Raw genomic sequence first — 24,905 nt, forward strand, 5'->3', positions numbered from 1 at the left:
GTTAGTCTTGTATCAGCTGCCTTCCGGTCACCTCCTAAAATGTCACACAGTATATATAGTTCACAAATGGACGTCAATATTTACCAAACCAAAGTAACAACAACCACAATATAAAATAAGCAATCTCTCGTATATTTAGTGAAGTTCAGCTGGATTATTATTATTATTAGACATCTTATGTTATAAATTGTTCTGTTCACACAGATAATAAAGGTTTTTCAAAATGGGCGGGCGGCGACGTCATGACGTTTAATTCAAGCGACGACACGGCGCGTTGTTTGGAGAAGAAGTCCTTTGGGTTGGCGGGTACGTTTGTGCCAGCAGACATTTTACGGTCAGGAAAACAGATTTTCGTCCACGGTCGAGCAGTTCGGGGGTTCCGTCACAGTCATGTTCAGTCCCCGCACCGCCCCGAGCTCAGGCCGCCGGCAGCAGGGTCGGACCGCCGGCAGGAGGAGCGTCTCCAGCGCGGCCGGCAGCCTGCTGTTCTCCCCGCGGAGGACGTCCCTGTCGGCGCGGTGAGTGGACATGATGGAGCTTCTCATGATGGAGCTTCTCTTGATGGAGCTTCTCTTGATGGAGCTTCTCATGATGGAGCTTCTCTTGATGGAGCTTCTCTTGATGGAGCTTCTCATGATGGAGCTTCTCTTGATGGAGCTTCTCATGATGGAGCTTCTCATGATGGAGCTTCTCTTGATGGAGCTTCTCTTTGATGGAGCTTCTCTTGATGGAGCTTCTCATGATGGAGCTTCTCTTTGATGGAGCTTCTCTTTGATGGAGCTTCTCATGATGGAGCTTCTCTTTGATGGAGCTTCTCATGATGGAGCTTCTCTTGATGGAGCTTCTCTTTGATGGAGCTTCTCTTGATGGAGCTTCTCATGATGGAGCTTCTCATGATGGAGCTTCTCTTTGATGGAGCTTCTCATGATGGAGCTTCTCTTGATGGAGCTTCTCATGATGGAGCTTCTCTTGATGGAGCTTCTCTTGATGGAGCTTCTCATGATGGAGCTTCTCTTGATGGAGCTTCTCTTGATGGAGCTTCTCTTGATGGAGCTTCTCATGATGGAGCTTCTCTTGATGGAGCTTCTCCTGATGGAGCTTCTCTTGATGGAGCTTCTCTTGATGGAGCTTCTCTTGATGGAGCTTCTCATGATGGAGCTTCTCTTGATGGAGCTTCTCTTGATGGAGCTTCTCTTGATGGAGCTTCTCTTGATGGAGCTTCTCTTGATGGAGCTTCTCATGATGGAGCTTCTCATGATGGAGCTTCTCTTGATGGAGCTTCTCATGATGGAGCTTCTCTTGATGGAGCTTCTCTTGATGGAGCTTCTCATGATGGAGCTTCTCTTGATGGAGCTTCTCTTGATGGAGCTTCTCATGATGGAGCTTCTCATGATGGAGCTTCTCTTGATGGAGCTTCTCATGATGGAGCTTCTCTTGATGGAGCTTCTCTTGATGGAGCTTCTCATGATGGAGCTTCTCATGATGGAGCTTCTCTTGATGGAGCTTCTCATGATGGAGCTTCTCTTGATGGAGCTTCTCATGATGGAGCTTCTCTTGATGGAGCTTCTCTTGATGGAGCTTCTCATGATGGAGCTTCTCATGATGGAGCTTCTCTTGATGGAGCTTCTCATGATGGAGCTTCTCTTGATGGAGCTTCTCTTTGATGGAGCTTCTCATGATGGAGCTTCTCATGATGCAGCTTCTCTTGATGGAGCTTCTCTTTGATGGAGCTTCTCATGATGGAGCTTCTCATGATGGAGCTTCTCATGATGGAGCTTCTCATGATGGAGCTTCTCTTGATGGAGCTTCTCTTGATGGAGCTTCTCTTGATGGAGCTTCTCATGATGGAGCTTCTCATGATGGAGCTTCTCTTGATGGAGCTTCTCTTTGATGGAGCTTCTCATGATGGAGCTTCTCTTGATGGAGCTTCTCTTCCATTACTTCCATTACTTTCATTACTTCCATTACTTCCATTACTTCCATTACTTTCATTACTTCCATTACTTTCATTACTTCCATTACTTCCATTACTTTCATTACTTCCATTACTTCCATTACTTTCATTACTTCCATTACTTTCATTACTTCCATTACTTTCCATTCTATTGGGCTCTTTCAGGTCTGTTGGGCTCTTTCAGGTCTGTTGGGCTCTTTCAGGTCTGTTGGGCTCTTTTAGGTCTGTTGGGCTCTTTCAGGTCTGTTGGGCTCTTTCAGGTCTGTTGGGCTCTTTTAGGTCTGTTGGGCTCTTTCAGGTCTGTTGGGATCTTTCAGGTCTGTTGGGCTCTTTCAGGTCTGTTGGGATCTTTCAGGTCTGTTGGGCTCTTTCAGGTCATCCAAACTATCACCTTGGTGTGTTTTCTGTTCAAATCTCATGAAACCTTTTTTTCATTAATTAACAAGGAAAGATTCTGAATATGTTTTGGGGTTTTCAGTCTGCTGTGAAGTAAATCAGTTGTGAGGCTTTAGAGTCTGAATTCAATATTTAGATGAAAGAACCAACAGAAATATAAAAATATACCATTTAAAGTTCAAGCTCACAAATATTGCAGTTTGCTTGAATTTGCGTTAATTAATTTCGATCGCAATGATCAGAGTAATTGATAAAGTAAAAATAAAAGAATAAAGTCCAAACGGAGTTCTTGAAGCAGAGGAAACACGTCACAACGCCAACAGAAGGCTGCGTGCTGTGAAGTTGCTCACTGGGTCTTCAGCTGTGAAATGTTCGTCCACCAGGTCGACGCCCACTCGAGTCCAGAACCACGCAGCCGCAGAAATGATCCACTACGACGTGCAGACCTTCGGCTCGTCGCTGCCCGTCAAAGTGATGGAAGCTCTGACGATGGCGGATGGTGAGATGACGAGATGTTAGTTAAGAGGGTGTGATGACGTCATTGACCGCGTCGCGTTAAGAGTGTAATATTGTGATTATACAACAAGTTACCATCTAAATAAAACATGTAATCTAAATGTGTTCATATTGTGGAGCGATTCACTCTAAAATATAAAACCTTTTGTTAGCGAGATCTCCGTTTCCATGGCAACACATGGAAAACGCGTCAGTAGACTCTTATGTAATGTTTACTACTCCAGGAAGTAGTCCGACCCTTAGCAACCACCTAGCAACAGAGAGGATTTCTAGTCTCCAACTGAATAAATACAGAACATGGAAACACTAAACTGATCAGCTAGCTCAGTCTGGTTGGAACAAAGATATCTGATGAACAAAGATATCTGGTGAGCAAAGATATCTGGTGAGCAAAGATATCTGGTGAGCAAAGATATCTGATGAACAAAGATATCTGGTGAACAAAGATATCTGATGTACAAAGATATCTGATGAACAAAGATATCTGGTGAGCAAAGATATCTGATGAACAAAGATATCTGGTGAACAAAGATATCTGATGAACAAAGATATCTGATGTACAAAGATATCTGAGGAACAAAGATATCTGAGGAACAAAGATATCTGATGTACAAAGATATCTGATGAACAAAGATATCCATGTTCTCATGTGTTTTTAACATTTTAGCTCCGTGTCATGTGTTCAAACCAAACCGGTCCAGCTAGCCTCCTCTAGGACTGTAAGTGCGTGACTATCCGTGGTGTTACGGTACGGGTGCTCGGAGCGACCAAAAAGGACCAAAAGAGACCCGACTTCACCAAATGGGTCATTTAATAGAACTAGAACAAGTAGAAACTACATTATATTACATATTATATGAAACTCTATTCTAATTCTATATTCCATTGAGGAGGTGGAGGGATATTTGTAGTGATGAGCAGGATGTGATGTCATGATGATCTGTTCCAGAGACCAATCAGATCTCTGGGGGCGGAGCTACTGGGTGTATGATATCAATTAAAATACGCAAGAAAATATTGATGTCGGCCAGTCCTAGAAACGTTTTGTGTGTGTATTTACTGTAATGTTTTCCAGTTCTTTTCTTCTGTTAATGTCACCGTCTGGTTGAAGAGACCGGCGTCCTGACGTCCATGGTTCTGGTCCGTGTGTCCTCTAGCTGACGACCAGATCTCAGTGAAGGTGAATGAGAGCGGCTGGGCCTGGATGGTGTGTGGAGAGACTCTGATCATCTGGAAGATCTGCCAGACGACTGTAGCGAAGGTAGTAGTCATGGCAACGCCACCGCTCACCAGATCCATCAGGAATAAATACATTTAAAATTAATCCACACGCTGCACCCCCCCACCACACGCCGCACCCCCCCACCACACGCTGTTGGGGGGTGGAAACACTGAGCTCTGGAACATTCCTGTGAAGTCTGTTATATTCATACAAGTCTGAGGTTACAGGAAAATAAAATGTGGACAATCTGAATCATTTATTGATTCTTAAGTAGTTTAGGAGGAAAAGCGTTGACGGGCTGCAGCTCCTCAAACGGGACGATTTGATGAAAATTAATGTTTCTTTTTTCGAACTGTTCAGAAAGACAAGCAATTTTTTTACATTTTTTTTTTTACATTTTCTGATATTTTTTGGACTAAATGATGAATGTAAAAATGCTCATAGCTCAAAGTGATGATCACCTGCAGCCGGTGAGGAGCTGCGGTCAAACACCTGGTTCTTTAACTGTTTCCTGCAGCTGTCGGTGTGTAAGGAGCTGCAGCTGCTCAGCAGTGAATACAACTACACGGCCGACCTCATCGCCGTGACGTCCTCCGCTCCCCTGGACGTGGCCGCCGTTCAGTCCATCGCCGTCCTGGCGGTGGCCGCGGAGGGAACGGCTCGGTTCTGGCCCAGCCTGGCTCAGGAGGGCAACTACACCGACACAGACGTGGACCTGGGAGATCTCTGCAACTTTGTGGTTGCCGTCAGAGTAAGTAGACGCTCAGATGCGTTTCTCTCTCCGGACATGGCAGCTGATTCGTTACCAAAATCTGTTTGATAAAGCGGGACTTTTTTTGTTTTTTTTATTTGCACATTCCTCACGTGGTTCCTGAACAGCTCCTCTCTCCTCTCAGGGTGGAAGCTTCGTCTTGTCCTCAGTTAAGAGTCAGCTGTTGAGGGCGAGCGCCGATCCTTCTGGAAAGCTGCAGTATCGAGCGCTGCATCAGGGTCAGGGGATGCTGTCGGGCATCGGACGCCGGGTCTCCAGCCTGTTCGGCATCCTCTCCTCGCCGGCCAGTGACACGGTGAGAGGGGAGGGGGAGGGTGTGTGTGGGGGGTGGTGGTCATTTTGTGTGACGGCTCCGTCGTTAGCCTTTACAGCATCTTTACAACCTCTGTGTCTGTAAAAAGATGACTTGCTGATGTTGACCGAAGGCTCCTGTATGAAGCCACATGTCCCCACGTGTCAGTGTGTTCACATTTATGGTATTTTGGAGACCTTGTACATCTGTGCTGTTACTTCGGAGACACTTGTGTGTGTCTATTGAAGGTGGCGTAGAAATTACTGTGCAGGAGGGGATGTTATCTTACAGCTCAAGTACTTTATCATATTCTGAAATCCTGCAAACCTTTATCCCCCACTTGTTTCCATCACCGTGATAACATTCAACCTGTAGCCCCCCCGTACCTGTTTGTTCCTCCATCTTCTTCGTATTTAGCGGGACTTCTCGCAGACTGCAGCTGAATCGTGCCGTCTCTGTCTGTTACAGCTCCACGGCGTGCTGTGGGCCGGAGGAAGCAGCTGTCTGTACACGCTGACCACCTCCAGTCTGAGCAAGTGGGAGGTGGACGACAGCTCGGAGCACCAGATCTTCAGCTGGGATTCCTGCAGAGCTCTGACGGAGAGCATCGCCGATGCCATCTGGGTCAGTACCAAGGATTCACATGACCGCATCACGAGGGATGTCACGGTGCACTAAATCACACAGTTCTGGGGTCACAGTAGAGCAAAGAAACCGGAAGATACACCATAAGAAAATAAATTACAGAAACGCATACAATAAAAATAAGATCGATAAAAAGAATAAGACCAACAAAAAAAATAAGACCAATGAATTTTTATTTTTATTTCACTTTATTATACAATAATATATAAATTAATAATAAATACAAACACACACATTCATAAATTTACAAATACACAAGTTAACGTTTTTGTCAGTTGTTTTGACGAATGTGAACATTCAGCAGTGGATCATTGGCCATAAGTCTTGCTGACAGGAAATATCACATTCATGAAGCGTTTCTTTTTTCTTGTCTAAAATTAATGTGCCAGTTTTGTGCTAAATTCTGCCAGCTACCACCTGCACACACAAAAAGAGTGTTTCTCATCAATGCAGAATCATGTAACCCGACTTTTACCTTCAATCAGACTTATCTTTTATTCAACTAAAGCCTCAGTAAAGTTTAACTTTGCATTACATAAGTTTTTCCCGGTTGATTAAAAACAAACAATTTTATTGCTGAGAATGTGAGTGAAGTTTTAATGACTAAATGAAGTGACGTCTCTTCCACCAGGGCTCAGACAGCAACTACCAGGAGATGAAGGAGGGCGCCAACGTGGCGTACCTGGACATGAAACTCTGCCAGTGAGTGAAACCTGTTGTTTGGTGCCATTAGTTTGTTGCTGTTACTTTGTTGCCATTAGTTTGTTACAGTTAGTGTGTTGTCGTTACTTTGTTACCGTTAGTTTGTTGCTGTTACTTTGTTGCCATTAGTTTGTTGCTGTTAGTTTGTTGCCGTTACTTTGTTGACTTTGTTGCCGTTAGTTTGTTGCCAATAGTTTGTTGCTGTTTGTTTCCGTTACTTTGTTGCCGTTAGTTTGTTGCCGTTAGTTTGTTGACTTTGTTGCCATTAGTTTGTTGCTGTTTGTTGCAGTTACTTTGTTGCCGTTACTTTGTTGCTGTTAGTTTGTTGACTTTGTTGCCATTAGTTTGTTGCTGTTACTTTGTTGCCATTAGTTTGTTGACGTCAGTTTGTTGCCGTTAGTTTGTTGCTGTTACTTTGTTGCCGTTAGTTTGTTGCCATTAGTTTGTTGCTGTTTGTTTCCGTTACTTTGAATCCGTTAGTTTGTTGCTGTTAGTTTGTTGACTTTGTTGCCATTAGTTTGTTGCCGTTACTTTGTTGCTGTTACTTTGTAGCCATTAGTTTGTTGCCGTTACTTTGTTGCCATTAGTTTGTTGCTGTTACTTTGTTTCCGTTAGTTTGTTAACATTAGTTTGTTGACATTAGTTTGTTGCTGTTGTTTCCGTTACTTTGAATCCATTAGTTTGTTGCCGTTAGTTTGTTGCTGTTAGTTTGTTGACTTTGTTGCCATTAGTTTGTTGCTGTTACTTTGTTGCTGTTAATTTGTTGCCATTAGTTTGTTGCTGTTACTTTGTTTCCGTTAGTTTGTTGCCATTAGTTTGTTGATGTTAGTTTGTTACCATTAGTTTGTCGCTATTACTTTGTTGCCATTAGTTTCTTGCTGTTTGTTTGCGTTACTATGAATCCATTAGTTTGTTGCTGTTACTTGCTTGCCATTAGTTTGTTGCTGTTACTTTGTTTCCGTTACTTTGTTTCCGTTAGTTTGCTGCCATTAGTTTGTTGATGTTAGTTTGTTACCATTATTAATGTTTGTCGCTATTACTGTGTTGCCATTAGTTTCTTGCTGTTTGTTTGCGTTACTATGAATCCGTTAGTTTGTTGCTGTTACTTGGTTGCCATCAGGTTGTTGCTGTTACTTTGTTGCCATTAGTTTGTTGCTGTTAGTTTGTTGCTGTTAGATTTTTTTGCTGTTACTTTGTTGCCGTTAGTTTGTTGCCATTAGTTTGTTGCTGTTTGTTTCCGTTACTTTGAATCCGTTAGTTTGTTGCTGTTACTTTGTTGCCATGAGTTTGTTGCCAATAGTTTGTTGCTGTTTGTTTCCGTTACTTTGAATCCGTTAGTTTGTTGCTATTACTTTGTTGCCATTAATTTGTCGCTATTACTTTGTTGCCGTTTGTTTGTTGCCATTAGTTTCTTGCTGCTTGTTTGCGTTACTATGAATCCGTTAGTTTGTTGCTGTTACTTTGTTGCCATTAGTTTGTTGCCCTTACTTTGTTGCCATTAGTTTTTTGTTTTAAACGTTATGCTAAAATCGACATGTAGAAATGTAGTGGTCGAATAATAATGGTTGTATTTGTCCCTGTGGTGGTCTGCTGGGTGATGACGAGGTTGATTGTGACTTTCCTGCACTCAGACAGCAGATATAGAGCAGATTTCCTGGTGGCGGCCATGTTGCCTTTTTGTTGTGGTCACGTGAACGCTCTCAAATGGAAAGTCGGAGGTTACCAAATAAGAACTTTCCCACTTTCCAGCTGCCTGAACGCACCATTAATCATTCAAATGTCCATTTACTCCACATTTAACAAGTGATCAACACAAGATGTTGCACTAAACAGGCTGAATTGTAAAGGGATTTCTTGGTTCTTGGATTTTTTTCACAAAAGACTAAAACGTGACTCATTGTTTTCAGTTTGCGGGCACAAAACAGTGAACATAAAATAATAAAAGACCTGTACCATATGTAAATGCATACTTATTATGCATATTGTTGAATTGACTCTGAATTGATCTGGACTCTGGCCATGTCGTTAGCATGACCAAATATTTAGCGCAGATGTAACACGTTTACTGAGAAAACATCAATCTCAGAATTTTAAAAATCAATATTGGCTCATTCAATTAAAGATAAATTGAGAAAAAAAAATTCATCCAACCCTACAAACTTCATGCTCCTTTTAACCTTTGTCAAAAAAGTTATTAGTTTGTTAACTTTACTTTCAGTTGTTGAAAGCTCTGCACAATTCTGCATCTCAGACTGAACCGGGCCCGACTCTCCTCCGTGTGCTTTCAGAGCTGGTCTGGTGGTTTTGGCTGCAGCCTGGAACCCGTCGGACACTCCCTGCATGGCCTACTTCTGCCTCGTCACCCTGCAGGACCATGGAGCCTCCATCTCTGACCACTTCACCGTGGAGGTCACCAAGTACAACTCTCCCTTCCAGGTCAGTCCTGCAGGGGAGAATGAAACCCAGTCTGAGGATGCACAGCCTTCCTGACTGCGTCTGTTAAAGTCTCAGATTATTATTATTATTATTTTTTTACTTCTTTGTGTAATATCCAGCCATGCAGACTATAAAAAAAAATCAGTTGTATATTCCAAAACTAGTGGATCCAAATTGTAGGCAATTTCTGCCAAATAACTTGTCTTTGTAAAAACTGCTGACTGTGGATTATCCTCAGTAACCAAGACACTTGTTGTGTTCCAGATGACATATTTCCGTTACTACACTAACTAATAGTACTCTTCCATGTTGGGACTCCTACTTGTGTAGAACAGGAATTGTGTTGTTTCAAATCGCACACTGACAGAAACGCCTTCATTTGAAAATCCTTTATGTCGGTGGCCCCGCCCCTTCCTCTACAGAGACAAGATGGCGACCGTTTAAGGTGGAAAGTATCCAGAGTTTCACACTACTTCTTTTTTTTTTGGAGCGTTCTGAGTGATTCATCCTGGAACTTGTAGTGTTCTGATGTTTCTGTACTGACAGAGAGAACACACTGATGTACTCAGAGTAGAGAGTTAGTACACAAGTACAACATCTGGAACACGAGTACAACATCTGGAACACAGCAAGGGTTTCTGGAAAGAGGCAGTTGTTGACTTTTTTTTTTACTTAAAAAATGTGAAATGCTTTGAGCCTCATTCTCATTGGAGTCACAGTGGAAACCTCAGATGGTTGTTTGAAACAAACATGGTCAGATAAGATCACACACCAGAGAAAAATGAAATCACGTATTATATAAATATACGTGATTTTTATATATATCTTTTTATATATATAAAAATCACGTATATTTATATAACAACACAATCATTTATAAATATATAAATATTTGTCTGAACTTCCACTTTAGTTTTGTTGCATCGGCAGTCTGGTTTTTGTATTTTAGTATTTGTCTCTCTCCCTTGTGTTTTGTTAGACTTTCTGCCACAGGAAACAGGAAATGTGTGCTTTATTTTGAAAGTATTTTCCTGTGTTGTTTGCTCAGAGCGAGGAGGCCCTGCAGGCCACGCGGCTGCTGCTGCCGCGCTGCCCCGGCTCCACCGCCTTCCTCTACAACGACGAGCTGGTGTTCGCCTGCTCAACGGGAACCGGCAGGGGAGACGTTCCTGATGAGAAAATCAGCTTCAACTCTCCAGGTGAGGAGTCACAGTCCTGTGAGATGGAGCTCACGAATCACACCGGAGAGCTGATGTGAATCTCTGCTGCTGTCTGTACAAACACTGAATATAATAGACGAGATAAAAGAGTCCGATGGAAATAATACAGCTCGATGGGGTTACAGAGGATTTTAATGATTGTTCAGAAGTCACTTGATAAAGATTTTACTATTAATCGTATCCATGGAACATAGTGAGGAGACAGAAACAACATTAAATGAATAATGTACATGCAAGTTTATTTGTATGGCATCATTCAATAAAAAACTTCACATTAGGTGTTGTGCAGGTCACAGAAAGACTTAAATGGTGTTAAAAAAAAAAAGTCCTCAATAGTTTTTGTATTTAGGACCTCTGACCATATGAAATGTCTGTATGTGGAGTTCAAATACATCCTGATTAAGTTTATTAGGAAACGCTGGTTAGCACTGACATAAGAAGGCGATATAAATATAAACAAATTCATGCTCACTGGGTGTTGAAATAATATTTTTGTCATATTTCTTTTTATATTTTGGTGTTAAAAAGAGGTTTGATTTGCAATCTGTACAGTATTTAATATTGTTTGTTTTATTATTTTATTCGGCAAACCCCGGAAGAAACCCTGAATAAGTAAAAACGTATCATGAGCATCACATCTTACAGAAACAGTCTGATTTATTATCATGGAAACTTTATTTCCATATGAAGTGTTGTTGTTCAGGCCTGTGGGATGTTGACGTTGGTCTTTGCATCCAGGTGACGGTGTCCGTGGAGGCGGCTGCTGTGCCAACCTGCCCGTCTTCTTCTCCCAGAACAGCGGGCTGGTGGCGGTGGTGGCCAGAGAGGGCGCCTCCATCCTGCCGGAGACCATGGAGGAGTCGCTGTGCTCCTCGCTGGCCGCTGCCCCAGAGGTAAAACACAAGCCTTCAGGAGGAGATCCAGCGAGGGGAAAAAAAAGGAGACGGATAGAGAAGACGGATATAATGACACTCTGCTCGTCACCGAATCCATCACACATTTCTAATTTAGACTTTGCGTTGAAGGTTTCGGCCATGGAGACTCCGACCAGAGGGGAGCCTGTAGCTCAGGAGGACAAGACCAGACTCCTGAAGGCAGCTTTCCTGCAGTTCTGTCGGTACGTAAATAAACAGCTTCCTTTAAAAAAAAACAAGAGAAGGATTCCTGACATCAGCAGGTCCAGTTCAGTCGTCTCAGTCGAGCATCAGACAGAATCTGCAAAGGATCTGTGTTCCTCTGGCAAAGACGAAGGTGGTTCATTTCAGCTCTGTGGGGATATTACCGCCAAATCAGGTGAAACCATGACATCAAACATGATGTTCGGAGCTTTCTTATTTCTCTGCATCATTTACTGTTGGTAAATTTGGCTGTTTGCAACATCTTAGACTTCTGATGAACACGATGTGAAAATAAATCTTTTCTTGAGCTCACAGTACTAAAAAGAAAAAGTCTGTGGTTGAGATTCTCTGCAGCTAATTGACACATTTAACTGTGCGTTAAACGATCCAAACCCTGACCCTGCATGTCGGACCGGGTTTTAGGATCTTAGAAAGGATTCATGATCCAACCGAGCTGCATGCTGAATTGTTTCGACTGTTTCAGAAACCTCCAAACCTTACTTCTGAAACAATAAACCCACTTCACACCACGATCGGCCATCTGTCGACCTAAGAAAGAATAACACTCTTTTATTTATTACTTTACAACAGAGCATTAGGGCCACATTAAAGGATAAACAACGAGAAGAGGATTTCATTTTTTTTTTAGGTTTGCTTTGAGAATAAAGTTGAAATGTCAAAAATAAAATTTAACGAATATTTTAACAGGAAGTCGAAATGTCAAGAAAAAAAGTTTTAATAAAATTTCCAGAATAAAGCCGAACTTTTGGGAATTAATTGAACTAATTAATTTGCACATATGATCCTACATGATGCCTCGTGTAGATGAACTCATGCAACTGTCATCGTAACGAGGAAATTATTTCTCGATTAAACACAGTTTGTTATTGATTATCAGGACCGGACGGATAAACCACACAAACATGGAGGAGGTAGACGTACTCGACACAGTAAGATCATAGATGGTATGTTTGATCCTGAAGTTGTGGAGCTCATGAAACACCCCAGCAGAAGTCCAAACATACTTCCTTGGCTTCTCAACACCTGTGTTTAATTTTTGAAATAAGATATCAACTTTATTCTCAAAAGTTCGACTTTATTCTTGAAATCTAATTTCAACTTCATTCTCAATATTTTGACTGTTTTTCTTGACATTTGCAGATAATAAAAAATATTTTTTGTGTGTACAACTCGATGCTGATGATGCAACTATCAGCGTCTCTCTGAAGAGATTGTCTTCAAATGTGCGCCGTTGTCCCTGATTTTAAAACTGTGTTGTGAGTGTCAGCTCTTTACTCCACCTGGATCTTTGACAAACCAGTTCTGAGCAAATAAGAAGCTGTGAACTCTGAATAAGAAGCTGCTGTGCTCTCCTCTGTCAGTAACGACCTGGTGGGAGCTCAGACGGTCACAGACGAGCTCTTCCCCGCCGACGGGGACGGAGAGGAGGGAGCAGAGCTGGACAACATGGTGACTCAGATCAACCTGGACCTGGTGGACGATTACCCGGCGTCAGATCCCCGCTGGGCCGAGTCCGTCCCCGATGGTGAGGACGGGAGGACAGACGTTATTAACCAGCTCCTAAAAAAGTTTAAACCCGTCATGATGTTTGATATAATTTCTGCATGAATTGGGGCCTGATGTTCTACTGCAGGAAGGTGTTTGAGCCACGAGAAAGCAGACGAACTCCCCGACGCTGTCAGGCTCTGCTCTGGATTTGATATTTTACATCCTGTTTTTAGAGGAGGATTCATACGTTTTTAGTGTTTTTTTGTTTATACATTTTTTATTTCTGTTTCTGTTGTTTCAGAAAGCGCCGGCTTCCCTCTCACCTCCCTTATCATCCTCCACCAACTGGAGGACAAGATGAAGGCCCACGGCTGCTTCATGGACTTTCTGCTCCAGGTGAAGGCGCACACACGTTTGTGAATGTGTTGTGTGTGTGTATACACTCATTCACCAATATCTTCTTAAGATTTTCATTAAATTTGTTCTTAAATGTCCTCAGAAAAAGTCTACGTCAAATTCACAACGTGTTCTTAAACATTTGTTTGCGCCTTTGTTCAAAGCGCATGCCAGTTGTTCCTAATTAGCATAAACGCCCTGCTAATGCCCATAAAAGGGCACAAGACTGCAGTGCCGTGTGCACACGGAGTCACAGACAGTGAGTGAGAAGCGAGAAGTTGAGAGAAGCCTTCTTCACCTGCATCCTGTTCACCCACAAAAAATTCACGACACATCTGATGGCCTGGACCGCGATGTTTTAGACCCCAACTCGTGCAGTAAACCTCCGCTGATGTTGCGCTGAAGGCACCTTCACTAACAGACTAAAAATGAATCTTCACAGACCGGAATGAGAGATCGGTGTTTTCATACCTCCCATGCTCTCCTGGCAGGTGGGTCTGCTGGACCGGCTGGGTCAGGTGACTGTGCGTTCATCTCCAATGGCAACCCGCCTGTTGCTGTGCGAGCACGCCGAGAAGCTGCAGGCAGCCATGGTGCTGAAGAACCACCACACCAAACACCCTGAGCTGGTCAACCGGGCCATCAGCGCCGCGCTGCAGAGGAGCAACACCTCGGTGCCGCCCAGCCTTACCGCCGCCGACGTTTTCTTCAGGGAGGTCCGTGTCCCACCCCGTGGAAACGCCCATACAGTTTAGTGTTGTTGTACTTGCACGGCTGTGAGACTGTTGCTGTGGTTACGCTCACAGGTGTCTCAGATCTCCTCGGTGTTCGATTGTCTGCTGGAGGAGGAGGAGCGGAGTCTGAGGGAGAGTCCGGTCGACTCAGTGCAGTGGGCCGAGGTGGTTCTCACCGTCAACAACATCATCAAGGTAAATTCACAAGTTGTCATTTCATGAAGGGCGATGTGCTCTAACAGAGAGAGAAGACAAAAGACTTATTAAATGCAGCAATCCCACGGGTCTGGTTGTATCTGGGAGTCTCTGGGAGTATCTGGGAGTCGGGGAGTCTCGGGGAGTCTCTGGGAGTATCGGGGAGTATCAGGGAGTCTCTGGGAGTCTCTGGGAGTCTCTGGGAGTATCTGGGAGTCTGGGAGTATCGGGGAGTCTCTGGGAGTATCGGGGAGTCTCTGGGAGTATCGGGGAGTCTCTGGGAGTCTGGAAGTATCGGGGAGTCTCTGAGAGTATCTGGGAGTATCGGGGAGTCTCTGGGAGTCTGGAAGTATCGGGGAGTCTCTGAGAGTATCTGGGAGTATCGGGGAGTCTCTGGGAGTCTGGGAGTATCGGGGAGTCTCTGAGAGTATCTGGGAGTATCGGGGAGTCTCTGGGAGTCTGGGAGTATCGGGGAGTCTCTGGGAGTATCGGGGAGTCTCTGGGAGTATCAGGGAGTCTCTGGGAGTATCGGGGAGTCTCTGGGAGTCTGGAAGTATCGGGGAGTCTCTGAGAGTATCTGGGAGTATCGGGGAGTCTCTGGGAGTCTGGAAGTATCGGGGAGTCTCTGGGAGTATCGGGGAGTCTCTGGGAGTCTGGGAGTATCGGGGAGTCTCTGAGAGTATCTGGGAGTATCGGGGAGTCTCTGGGAGTCTGGGAGTATCGGGGAGTATCAGGGAGTCTCGGGGAGTATCTGGAAGTATCGGGGAGTCTCTTGGAGTATCGGGGATTCTCGGGGAGTCTCTGGAAGTCTCTGGGAGTATCGGGGAGTATCGGGGAGTCTCTGGGAGTCTGGGAGTATCGGGGAGTATCAGGGAGTATCGGGGAGTCTCTGGGAGTATCGGGGAGTCTCTGGGAGTATCGGGGAATCTCAGAGTATCTGGGAGTATCGGGGAGTCTCTGGGAGTATCGGGGAGTATCAGGGAGTCTCTGGGATTCTCTGGGAGTATCGGGGAGTCTCTGAGAGTATCGGGGAGTATCGGGGAGTGTCTGGGAGTATCGGGGAGTATCAGGGAGTATCGGGGAGTCTCTAGGAGTCTGGGAGTATCGGGGAGTATCGGGGAGTCTCTGGGAGTATCGGGGAGTATCGGGGAGTCTCTGGGATTCTCTGGGAGTATCGGGGAGTGTCTGGGAGTATCGGGGAGTATCAGGGAGTCTCTGGGAGTATCGGGGAGTGTCTGGGAGTATCGGGGAGTATCAGGGAGTCTCTGGGAGTATCGGGGAGTGTCTGGGAGTATCGGGGAGTATCAGGGAGTATCGGGGAGTCTCTAGGAGTCTGGGAGTATCAGGGAGTCTCTGGGATTCTCTGGGAGTATCGGGGAGTGTCTGGGAGTATCAGGGAGTCTCTGGGAGTATCGGGGAGTGTCTGGGAGTATCGGGGAGTATCAGGGAGTCTCTGGGAGTATCGGGGAGTCTCTAGGAGTCTGGGAGTATCAGGGAGTCTCTGGGAGTATCGGGGAGTGTCTGGGAGTATCGGGGAGTATCAGGGAGTATCGGGGAGTCTCTAGGAGTCTGGGAGTATCAGGGAGTCTCTGGGATTCTCTGGGAGTATCGGGGAGTGTCTGGGAGTATCGGGGAGTATCAGGGAGTCTCTGGGAGTATCGGGGAGTGTCTGGGAGTATCGGGGAGTATCAGGGAGTCTCTGGGAGTATCGGGGAGTCTCTAGGAGTCTGGGAGTATCAGGGAGTCTCTGGGAGTTTGCACGTTTTTATTTTTGTTGCCATTTCTCAGAATGTGTGGTCTTTTATTCGTGTTATTTCAGGTGTTATTTCAGGTGTTATTTCCCGTGTTATTTCAGGTGTTATTTCAGGTGTTATTTCCCGTGTTATTTCAGGTGTTATTTCAGGTGTTATTTCCCGTGTTATTTCAGGTGTTATTTCAGGTGTTATTTCAGGTGTTATTTCCCGTGTTATTTCAGGTGTTATTTCAGGTGTTATTTCCCGTGTTATTTCAGGTGTTATTTCAGGTGTTATTTCAGGTGTTATTTCCCGTGTTATTTCAGGTGTTATTTCAGGTGTTATTTCACGTGTTATTTCCCGTGTTATTTCAGGTGTTATTTCAGGTGTTATTTCACGTGTTATTTCAGGTGTTATTTCCCGTGTTATTTCACGTGTTTCCATACTGCCGTGGTGGTTTTATCCTCCTTCTGTTCCTCAGTAAGCGGCAGCACGTCAGTAAAGATTCTGACTTTCCATAAACATGCAGGAAAATGTCAATTTCAAGAGCTTCAGTTACAAAATGAAGACGGCAAAGATTGAGTGATAAAAACAGAGGACAGAAAAGCTGAAGCTTTAGTTTGTAAAACGAGCAAAGGTCTATTAAACATGGGAGACGGAGGCTTTCGGTAAGAAGCAGACTCGCTTCCCACTTTCTAAAAGTTTAAAAGTTTTTTTTTGCACCAGGATCAGTGTGTTTATAAAGTGCACAGGAGTCGTGTGGGATCATAATTGTGCAGCAGGTTTAAGCAGTGAAAAGGTTTCTGTTGAAAATGGCTGAGAATAAAATAATGTGTCTGTTTCTCGTCCGTCCTGTTTATTGTAGTTTCAGCTTTTTTACTAGGTGAGAGTCGTTGAACTGGACGTTTGACTTGAAGTGGGAGTCCTGCAATTTATAGTGATGTGTATGAAATATTGTGTGTGTCTCTGTGTGTGTGTGTGTGTGTGTGTGTGTGTGTGTGTGTAGGACATACTCCAGGCGTCTGGTCAGTACAGAGAGACGAAGGCCTCCATGTACAGAGCTTCTGAAAATGCTGCTGTGGAGCCCGAGTACATCCCATGGACAGGTAACATCCGTCTTCTCCTGTTTGTCAAACAGAAGACAAATTGTGTTTCAAAAGAGGCAGCAACAAAAAAACCTGCTGAAAAACAGGAACAGCTTCAGTAGCTTCATTGGTTAAGACTGGGAGGTTGGTGGGAGATGGATTTATTTTTCCGACCAGTCGGTGGTCTGCAGTGTTTTCACATCAACTTTTAGTATCATAGCAGCTCGCTCGGACTCCGACGGAGGCGAAACCACAATTATTATCCAGGTATCAAAACCAAAAGCAAAACATGTGAATTAATTTGCCTGTGAAACTCAGTTTGTGTTCAGTCATAAAGTTATGAGCCTGTGCTGTTTTCAAGCTGCCGGTGTTGCTAGGAAACAACACGCATCCTAAACGTCCTTTAAACATCTCCAGGATTCTTTTTGTGATCGTGTCCATCAAAAATGCTTCATCTGGCAGCAGATCTTCTCAAAAATCATATTTCAATATGAAAAGTTACAAGAGGAAAACAAAGAAGGAAAAACAAGTCATATGTTTGCTGTAAATAAAGTGCAACTTAAGTAATCGGGAAAAAAAATCCTGAAAAATATGAAGCACACTTCAGATACCTAATAGTTGCTAAAAATAGATTTCCCTCTGTCCAATTACTTTCTTAAACAATTACATTTATTTTAAATGCCGAATTAATATCACAGATGGCTGAAAGTATTTTGATATCAACTTTCTTTATATTTGAATCTTTTCGTCTGGTCCGTGTCCTGCAGCGTCGGGCAGCGTTGGTGGAGTTCGCACCGTCATCTCCCGCCAGCACGACATCATCCTGCGCTCCGTGTACCCGCACGCCGACTCAGAGCTGCGCAGCGCCCTCTGTGAGCAGCTGGTGGCGCTGTTGGATATCTACTTGGGTGGCTACGTGGCCCAGCTGACCTCCCTGCAGCAGCAGAGGCCCCCCGGGGCCCAACAGGAGCGCTACAACAGCCTGGAGATGGAGTACAGCCAGCGGCGCTCCGAGCTGCTGTCGCCGCTGTGTGAGTAGATCGTTGAACAAACAGGAAACCTGGAAATCTGTGAATGATTTTATAATTCTTTGTAGTTTTACGTTGAGGAACATTATTCTTAGATTGTTGAACTATTTTCCAACACAGTCTTTCAGAGTGGTGAACCTCTCCCCATCTTCACTGCTGAGAGACTCTGCCTCTCTGAAATCATCTTTTATACCCAATCTGTTGCCATGGTAACCTGATTAGTTATCAGATGTTCCACCAGGTTTTTATTTTTTTTATTTTACACAACTTTTCCGGTCTTTTGTTGCTCCTCTTCCAACTTTTTTGAAACTTGTTGGCATCAAATTTAAAATATGCATATATTTAAATTTAGTTCAATCTAATTTGAATGAGATGTGGGTTTAAAGGATTTGCAAATCATTGCATGCGGTTTATATTTTCATTTTGTACAGCGTCCCAGCTCTCTTTGTGATTGAATATTACTTTGAACTGGGGATTATGTGTCTGATTAGTACATTATGTTCTCATGAGTGGAAGTAAACCTGAATTAAGCTCAGATGAAGACGTGTCTCCAGAAAACAGGAAGCAGCCGGTAATCTGCTGTCTGTTTTATTCAGACGATGAAAAGCTGCATTTACAAATAACAATCTTGTAAAAATGCTGCAAAATGAATTCAAAATGGTTCTGTTCCGTGTGCTGTGTGTTGCAGTGGAGCTGGGTCAGTACCCGTGGGTGGCCGCCCTGGCTGAGAAGTACTGCGACTTCGACATCCTGGTCCAGATGTGCGAGCAGACGGACAACCAGAGCCGCCTGCAGCACTACATGGCCAAGTTCGCCGAGCAGGTGCACAACGACACAAACACAAACTCTGTTTTATTTGTTTTGTGCTGTCGAGGCAGATTTGTGATGTTGGACTCTAAAGATACTGAACTGACTCAATTAAAATGCAGACAAATATATTATGAAGCGTGTTATTTTCAGCATGTTCAATGTCGTTTTTTGCCATCAGCAGTAATATTTTGATTCCTTGTTGTTTTCAGGTACTTTTTAAACACTAATTCAAACATGAATCCTCAGTTTATTGTGATTTGCATTTCCATAGTAACACAATGAGACCACAGCCCTGAGAAGATGAAGCAAAGTAGTCGGTGGACTTTAAAAAAGTGCACCAAACAAAACAAATAAAAACATGCAGAGTGGGTAACAATGCTCCAAAAAACACAAGTTTACTCGACAAGTCAGTCACATTCAGACAGACTGTTAATAAAAGAGTTCGTAGCTTCAGGTCTGTAAAATGGTTCTGATCCAGAAGTGTCTTCAGCTGCAATACCAGCGAGTGCCACTAGAGGTCGGCTCCAAAAAGCCTCCGGCTCCATAGACTCCCATTCAACTTCTCTCATCAAATCCAAAGTGAATAAAATGTGTCCATCAGTTATCTCGGTGTTGTTAGCTAAAGTCACTCCTTCTTCTTAGTTTTCTGGAGGTCCATCTGAAAATAATCCCTCATTCATTAGAAAAGAAGATTCAAGAAGACCTGTTTTTGGGGGCGTGTCTGTTTGATTGACAGGCCTGTGGTGCAGTCAGGTTACAGCTATCGGTGGGCGGGACGTAGTATCGTCAGGTTTCCAATCAGATCGGTCAGATCCACCGCTGGCTCCTCCCCCAGCTCGTCCAAATATGGTCACTTCCTGCTCCGAACCGCTCCGAACTAGCAAAGATGGTGACGGACAGAATCTGAACTGGAGGATTCATAACGTTCACAAACCAACGATGACATCACTGATGGTTGATGACATCACTGATAGTTGATAACATCATTGATGGTTGAGAGAGGTTCCTGCAATTAACAAAAACAACAATGGTGTAACAAAGCTGCTCGTGTCCATCACACTCACCGACTCCCTCTTCGTCCCATCTGTTGTTTTCTGCTGCAGAACTTCGCCGACTTCCTGTTTCGTTGGTACATGGAGAAGGGGAAGAGGGGGAAGCTGCTGTCCCAGCCGGCCGCTCAGTACCAGCAGCTGGCCAGCTTCCTGGAGGCCCACCAACACCTGAGCTGGCTGCACCACATCCAGCTGCACGACTACCACCGAGTACACAACACACACACACACACACACACACACACACACACACACACACACACACTCTTCTACTTCTGTCTCTGAGGGCCTCGTTGCCACGGTGCATTCGTTTGGCTCAACGTGTTTTAAAACAATATTCATTTGTCAGTCTTTATTCTTTTTGTGCAGCACTTTAAGAGTTAATTGACACTCTTGAGACATTTAATTAATAGTTGATGGTCAGAAAAGGAAGTTTTAAGTTTTAATCACAAAATATTTGTTCTTTTATCAATTCATTTGATAAAATTCTGTACATTCTTCCAAAGTAAACGGGAAACAAGGAATTAAAAAAAACAATAATTGGTAGTTGTAGCTCACATTCATTAATATTTTGGTGAAACTTCAGGAACCGTATTCACAAAGAGTCTCAATCCTCAGAGCTACTAACTAAAATAAAGAAATAAAAACCTCTCAGGAAACTTCTCTGATCAGCTGTGATGGAGGAAAGGACAGAAACCTGATCTCAGGGAGGGGGTGTGGTCCACCCCGTTGCTAGGTGACACGTCCTTTTAACAGATGTGATTGGTTGATCCAAAATATTCCCTCTTGGTGATAAAGGGACAGAACGGACAGCGACCTCCGGTGGAGATCAAGTGAACTGCGTGTTAAAGCGTGTGTGTGATGAGTGCTGATGAAGGTTGAACAGACTCCAGTCATTTCTACACTCCAACATCTTCATCACTTTCATGTGTTGTTGTGTTGGTGGGAGAAGAGACGTCTCTGATGAGACCACAAACATCCTGCAGACCATCTGGACACTTTCATCAAGTCATTCAGAGTTTGAACAACATTTCTCTGACTTCGTATCATTTTCTCTCTATAAGAAACTCTTCATCCTCTTGAAGTCTTCCTCTCTGATCCGGACAGTTCACCTCCTGCAGCTCTCTGAAGGCTGGAGATGTTTTTATCTTTATGAGGATCTACTTTTAACTTTGAGGGGAAATTCTGAGAAAACGTCAGAACTCTAAGAACTTTCAGAGACTTTGTTCACTCTGAGGAACATTTAGTTCGAGGACTCTGTGAATCCGGTCTCCGGTCTCCAAACGTCTCCATTAATAACCCGCTGCGCTGTGTAATGCAGGTTTTATCGCGGCGTCGTGGCTGACGTGGCGTCTCGTGTGTCCGCAGGCCTACAGGACTCTCTACAAGCAGGCCAACATGGAGACGCGCTACTTCGTGAAGAAGAAGACGCTGCTGGCTCTCAGTAAGCTGACGGCGCTGGCGTCCGACCTGCCGGCGGAGGAGCTCAACAAACAAGTCAACGGTAAGAGCACCTCCTGGTCATCGGGTCGTCACTGTTTAAAGTATTTTTTAGGAGTTATCTCAGCCGGGACGCCTGAAACTGTGAAACTTTTTCTGGTCACTGTTTCAATAAAAATAAGTTTTGTGTTTTACATTTTGTCTTAAGTTTAATCAAAGTGGTCCTAAATAAATAGATTTATTGCCTTCATGTGTCCGGTCAGACATGGTGGAGCAGGAGCGCTTCCTGCTGCACCAGGAGACGCTGCCTCGCCAGCTGCTGGAGGAGAAGCAGCAGAACCCCGACACCATGCCTCTGCTCAGCGCTCACAACCTCATCCAGGTGGAAACACGCATGCAGACGCCTCAAACACCGGCAGCACCACATCCGTCTTCTCAGTGCTTTAAATCTTTGCAGAAATTGTTTGTGTTGGTAGCAGAGACCAACATTTTCCTACACTATCAAAATCAATCAACATCACTGTATTATTGTTTATTTGAAACGTTCACTTTATGTCAGTGACTACGTTAAAAGGCACACAAAAAATGGATGACAGGTACACGCATTATTATTCTATGTTTGTCGCTAGGACTGTAAGTGCGTGACTATCCGTGGTGTTACGGTACGGGTGCTCGGAGCGACCAAAAAGGACCAAAAGAGACCCGACTTCACCAAATGGGTCATTTAATAGAACTATAACAAGTAGAAACTACATTATATTACATATTATATGAAACTCTATTCTAATTCTATATTCCATTGAGGAGGTGGAGGGATATTTGTAGTGATGAGCAGGATGTGATGTCATGATGATCTGTTCCAGATGTTCAGTTGACCAGTCAGATCTCTGGGGGCGGAGCTACTGGTTGCATAATTTGAAATTACACCTTATTTTTTGTGAAATCTGAACTGTTGCTAATTTTTATCTCGTCATCCACCTTCAGATACTCAAAGTCAGAAAGTTAATGGTGTTGAACACCAGCTGAAATGAGCCTCTGCCTATTAGATAAAAGAAGAAAACAACGTTTGCTCTTCTGATATTTGTGAAAGCTGATCAGTGCGACGTCAGCAGAGTGACCTTCAGCGTTTCCTCCTCTGCAGCTGTACGTCTGCGACGACAACAGGAGAGCCAACGAGTACGACTTCAAAAAGGCTCTGGACCTGCTGGAGTACATCGACGAGGTTTATCTGCTTTCATTGAGCTCTGCTGGCTTCTAGGTTTGAACAAGTCAGTCTTCAGTTAACGTCAACATTGTTCTGTGTTTATATCGCAGGAGGACGACGTGGACATCGACTCACTCAAATGTGAGATCTTCGGCAAAGCGCTCAAGAGAGACGAGTAAGATGTCATGTTTCTGTTTGTCCAGTCATTTAAATGGACCACAGATTTGTCAAATTTAAAGCAGCTCTAGTTAGTATTTGTTTAACGTTTATAAAGTGGAAACATGAAAGATTTCTCTGCTAGTGACGGATCTACACTGCAGTTTTAACAAAGAGAAAACAACCCTAAGCAGCCAGATATTTCTCTCAGGATACCAAAAGCAGAGTTAGAATATGTTGAATTTTGGACTTTTGTTCTCCTGGTGATCAGAAACACGACTCCAGCTCAATAATACTGATGGATTTGTTTCAGTTCACTAAAAACAACTTGAAAGGTGTGAATGAAGTCTTAATGTTATGTTCCCAGCTTGTTTCTGCTGCCCCCTAGTGTTCGCAAAAAGGCTTTTACAGCATTGCCGTTTTTAAATTTGAATGTTTAGTGTGGAAAACAATACGTCAGAAGAAATGGATGGAAACGCTGATTTGTAAATGTTATTTCCCAGACTGTGGCTGTTGTTTTCAATCACTTGTGTTTGCCTCTCAGCTTGTCCTCTGCTGACGGGACCGACGACCCTCTGGAAGCAGCCAAGGACAGCATCTTCATCAAGATCCTCCTCAAACTCATACAGGAAGGTGAGAAACGCTCAGGAAGGTGTCTTTAAGATTTCACTGAAGGACAGAAATATGTTAAATGAAGATATTTAGACCCTGAATACGGAGGCCCTGAAGGTCAAACGCAAAAACATTTCACAGAACACACAAATGTGGGGCGAGGTTAACATTAGCTTTTTCTTTCTTTACTATATAAGTACATAACATACTAACACTTGCTCATATGTAATGATCTTTATCATTCTGGCATATTTTACAGTGAGAGAAAGAACTGTTAATAATTCATCCTGTTGTTTGTTGATGCGTGTTTTTTCTTACACATCTCGAAAAAACAGGCAAAATTCATTTAATTTATGCATCTTTTGTTGTTGAGCAACAAACTAGCATCAAGCGTTCAGTTTCAGTTCATCTGGATCGTCATGTGATCAGAACGTATTGTCGTATTAAAGGATCGACTTGCAAACAAGCCTTAAAATGCTGTATTTCCTACGTCTGTTTTCCAGGTGTTCCCCTGCAGACGTACCTGCCCGACGTCAAAGAGCTGCTGGAGCTGGACGAGCTGAGCACTTTAAAATCAAAGCCTTATTTTGAATTTGTTCTTCGAGCCAATTACGAACATTACCTCCAAGCCCAGATGTGACAGCTGCCTCCTGCTCCTGTAACATCTGTTGCGCTTCAGCTTTCCTTTGCATTCTGATCATTTTACAGATTTGTCTCCATTGTGGCTCTTTTTCTAAATAAATGTTGTTATTTTCTGTACTTGGACTGATATTTTTACAAAAACAGGCACTGAGTTCTTCGTGATTTTACAGACACTGTTACTATACTGTAATTGATCAAAACAGAGCAATTATTTACCATCATTAGTCATCTTACTTTCCTGTTTGGAGCAGGAAGTGACCATATTTGGACAAGCTGGGGGAGGAGCCAGCGGTGGATCTGACCGATCTGATCGGAAACCTGACGATACTACGTCCCGCCCACCGATAGCTGTAACCTGACTGCACCACAGGCCTGTCAATCAAACAGACACGCCCCCAAAAACAGGTGTTCTTTAATCTTCTTTTCTAATGAATGAGGGATTATTTTCAGATGGACCTCCAGAAAACTAAGAAGAAGGAGTGACTTTAGCTAACAACACCGAGATAACTGATGGACACATTTTATTCACTTTGGATTTGATGAGAGAAGTTGAATGGGAGTCTATGGAGCCGGAGGCTTTTTGGAGCCGACCTCTAGTGGCACTCGCTGGTATTGCAGCTGAAGACACTTCTGGATCAGAACCATTTTACAGACCTGAAGCTACGAACACTTTTACATCCAGACTGTGGGTGCAGCACCATGTTGGTACGGTAGCCAAGAAGGGACAAACCAAACACTGGCTGTAGAGTTTTGGCCTCCGTATATTCTCTCTGGTGTCACACAAAAAAATTGTCGCATTTTAAATGAAGCTGAGCAAACGGTGAAAAACATTTTGTGTTGATCTTTAAGAGTGTGGACAATAAACCCAAATCATTTTGTTTTTGATATCAAGTCCATTTGGCTTCGGCTTTCAATCTGTAACAGTTAAAAGATGAATAATAATAAATCGTGTATTTATTTTTTTCCCTGCTGAGAGGGCAGAAAATTCCTGAGTGACGGCTGCATTCATGTCCACCATCTACGGCGCCCCGCAGGG

General features: G+C 43.7%; 1 protein-coding gene across 1 annotated transcript; it reads left to right on the plus strand.

Moving 5' to 3' along the window:
- Window positions 1-273: 273 nt before the first annotated feature.
- On the plus strand, window positions 274-24,765 carry nup133 (nucleoporin 133). The gene is made up of 25 exons (XM_069167660.1): window positions 274-518; window positions 2,734-2,849; window positions 4,024-4,127; window positions 4,606-4,839; window positions 4,985-5,155; window positions 5,621-5,776; window positions 6,429-6,499; window positions 8,788-8,935; window positions 9,984-10,134; window positions 10,894-11,048; window positions 11,181-11,272; window positions 12,656-12,819; window positions 13,084-13,178; window positions 13,670-13,894; window positions 13,985-14,107; window positions 16,847-16,946; window positions 17,693-17,956; window positions 18,642-18,775; window positions 19,867-20,025; window positions 21,184-21,319; window positions 21,519-21,637; window positions 22,397-22,477; window positions 22,570-22,634; window positions 23,160-23,248; window positions 23,731-24,765. The coding sequence occupies exons 1-25, from the start codon at window positions 391-393 to the stop codon at window positions 23,865-23,867; spliced, it is 3,417 nt and encodes a 1,138-aa protein (XP_069023761.1). The 5' UTR covers window positions 274-390; the 3' UTR covers window positions 23,868-24,765.
- Window positions 24,766-24,905: the final 140 nt, after the last annotated feature.

This window comes from Embiotoca jacksoni, unplaced genomic scaffold (assembly GCF_022577435.1).
Source record: "Embiotoca jacksoni isolate LCO1_2020_lvr unplaced genomic scaffold, fEmbJac1.0.p SCAF_4, whole genome shotgun sequence".
Taxonomy (NCBI): domain Eukaryota; kingdom Metazoa; phylum Chordata; class Actinopteri; family Embiotocidae; genus Embiotoca; species Embiotoca jacksoni.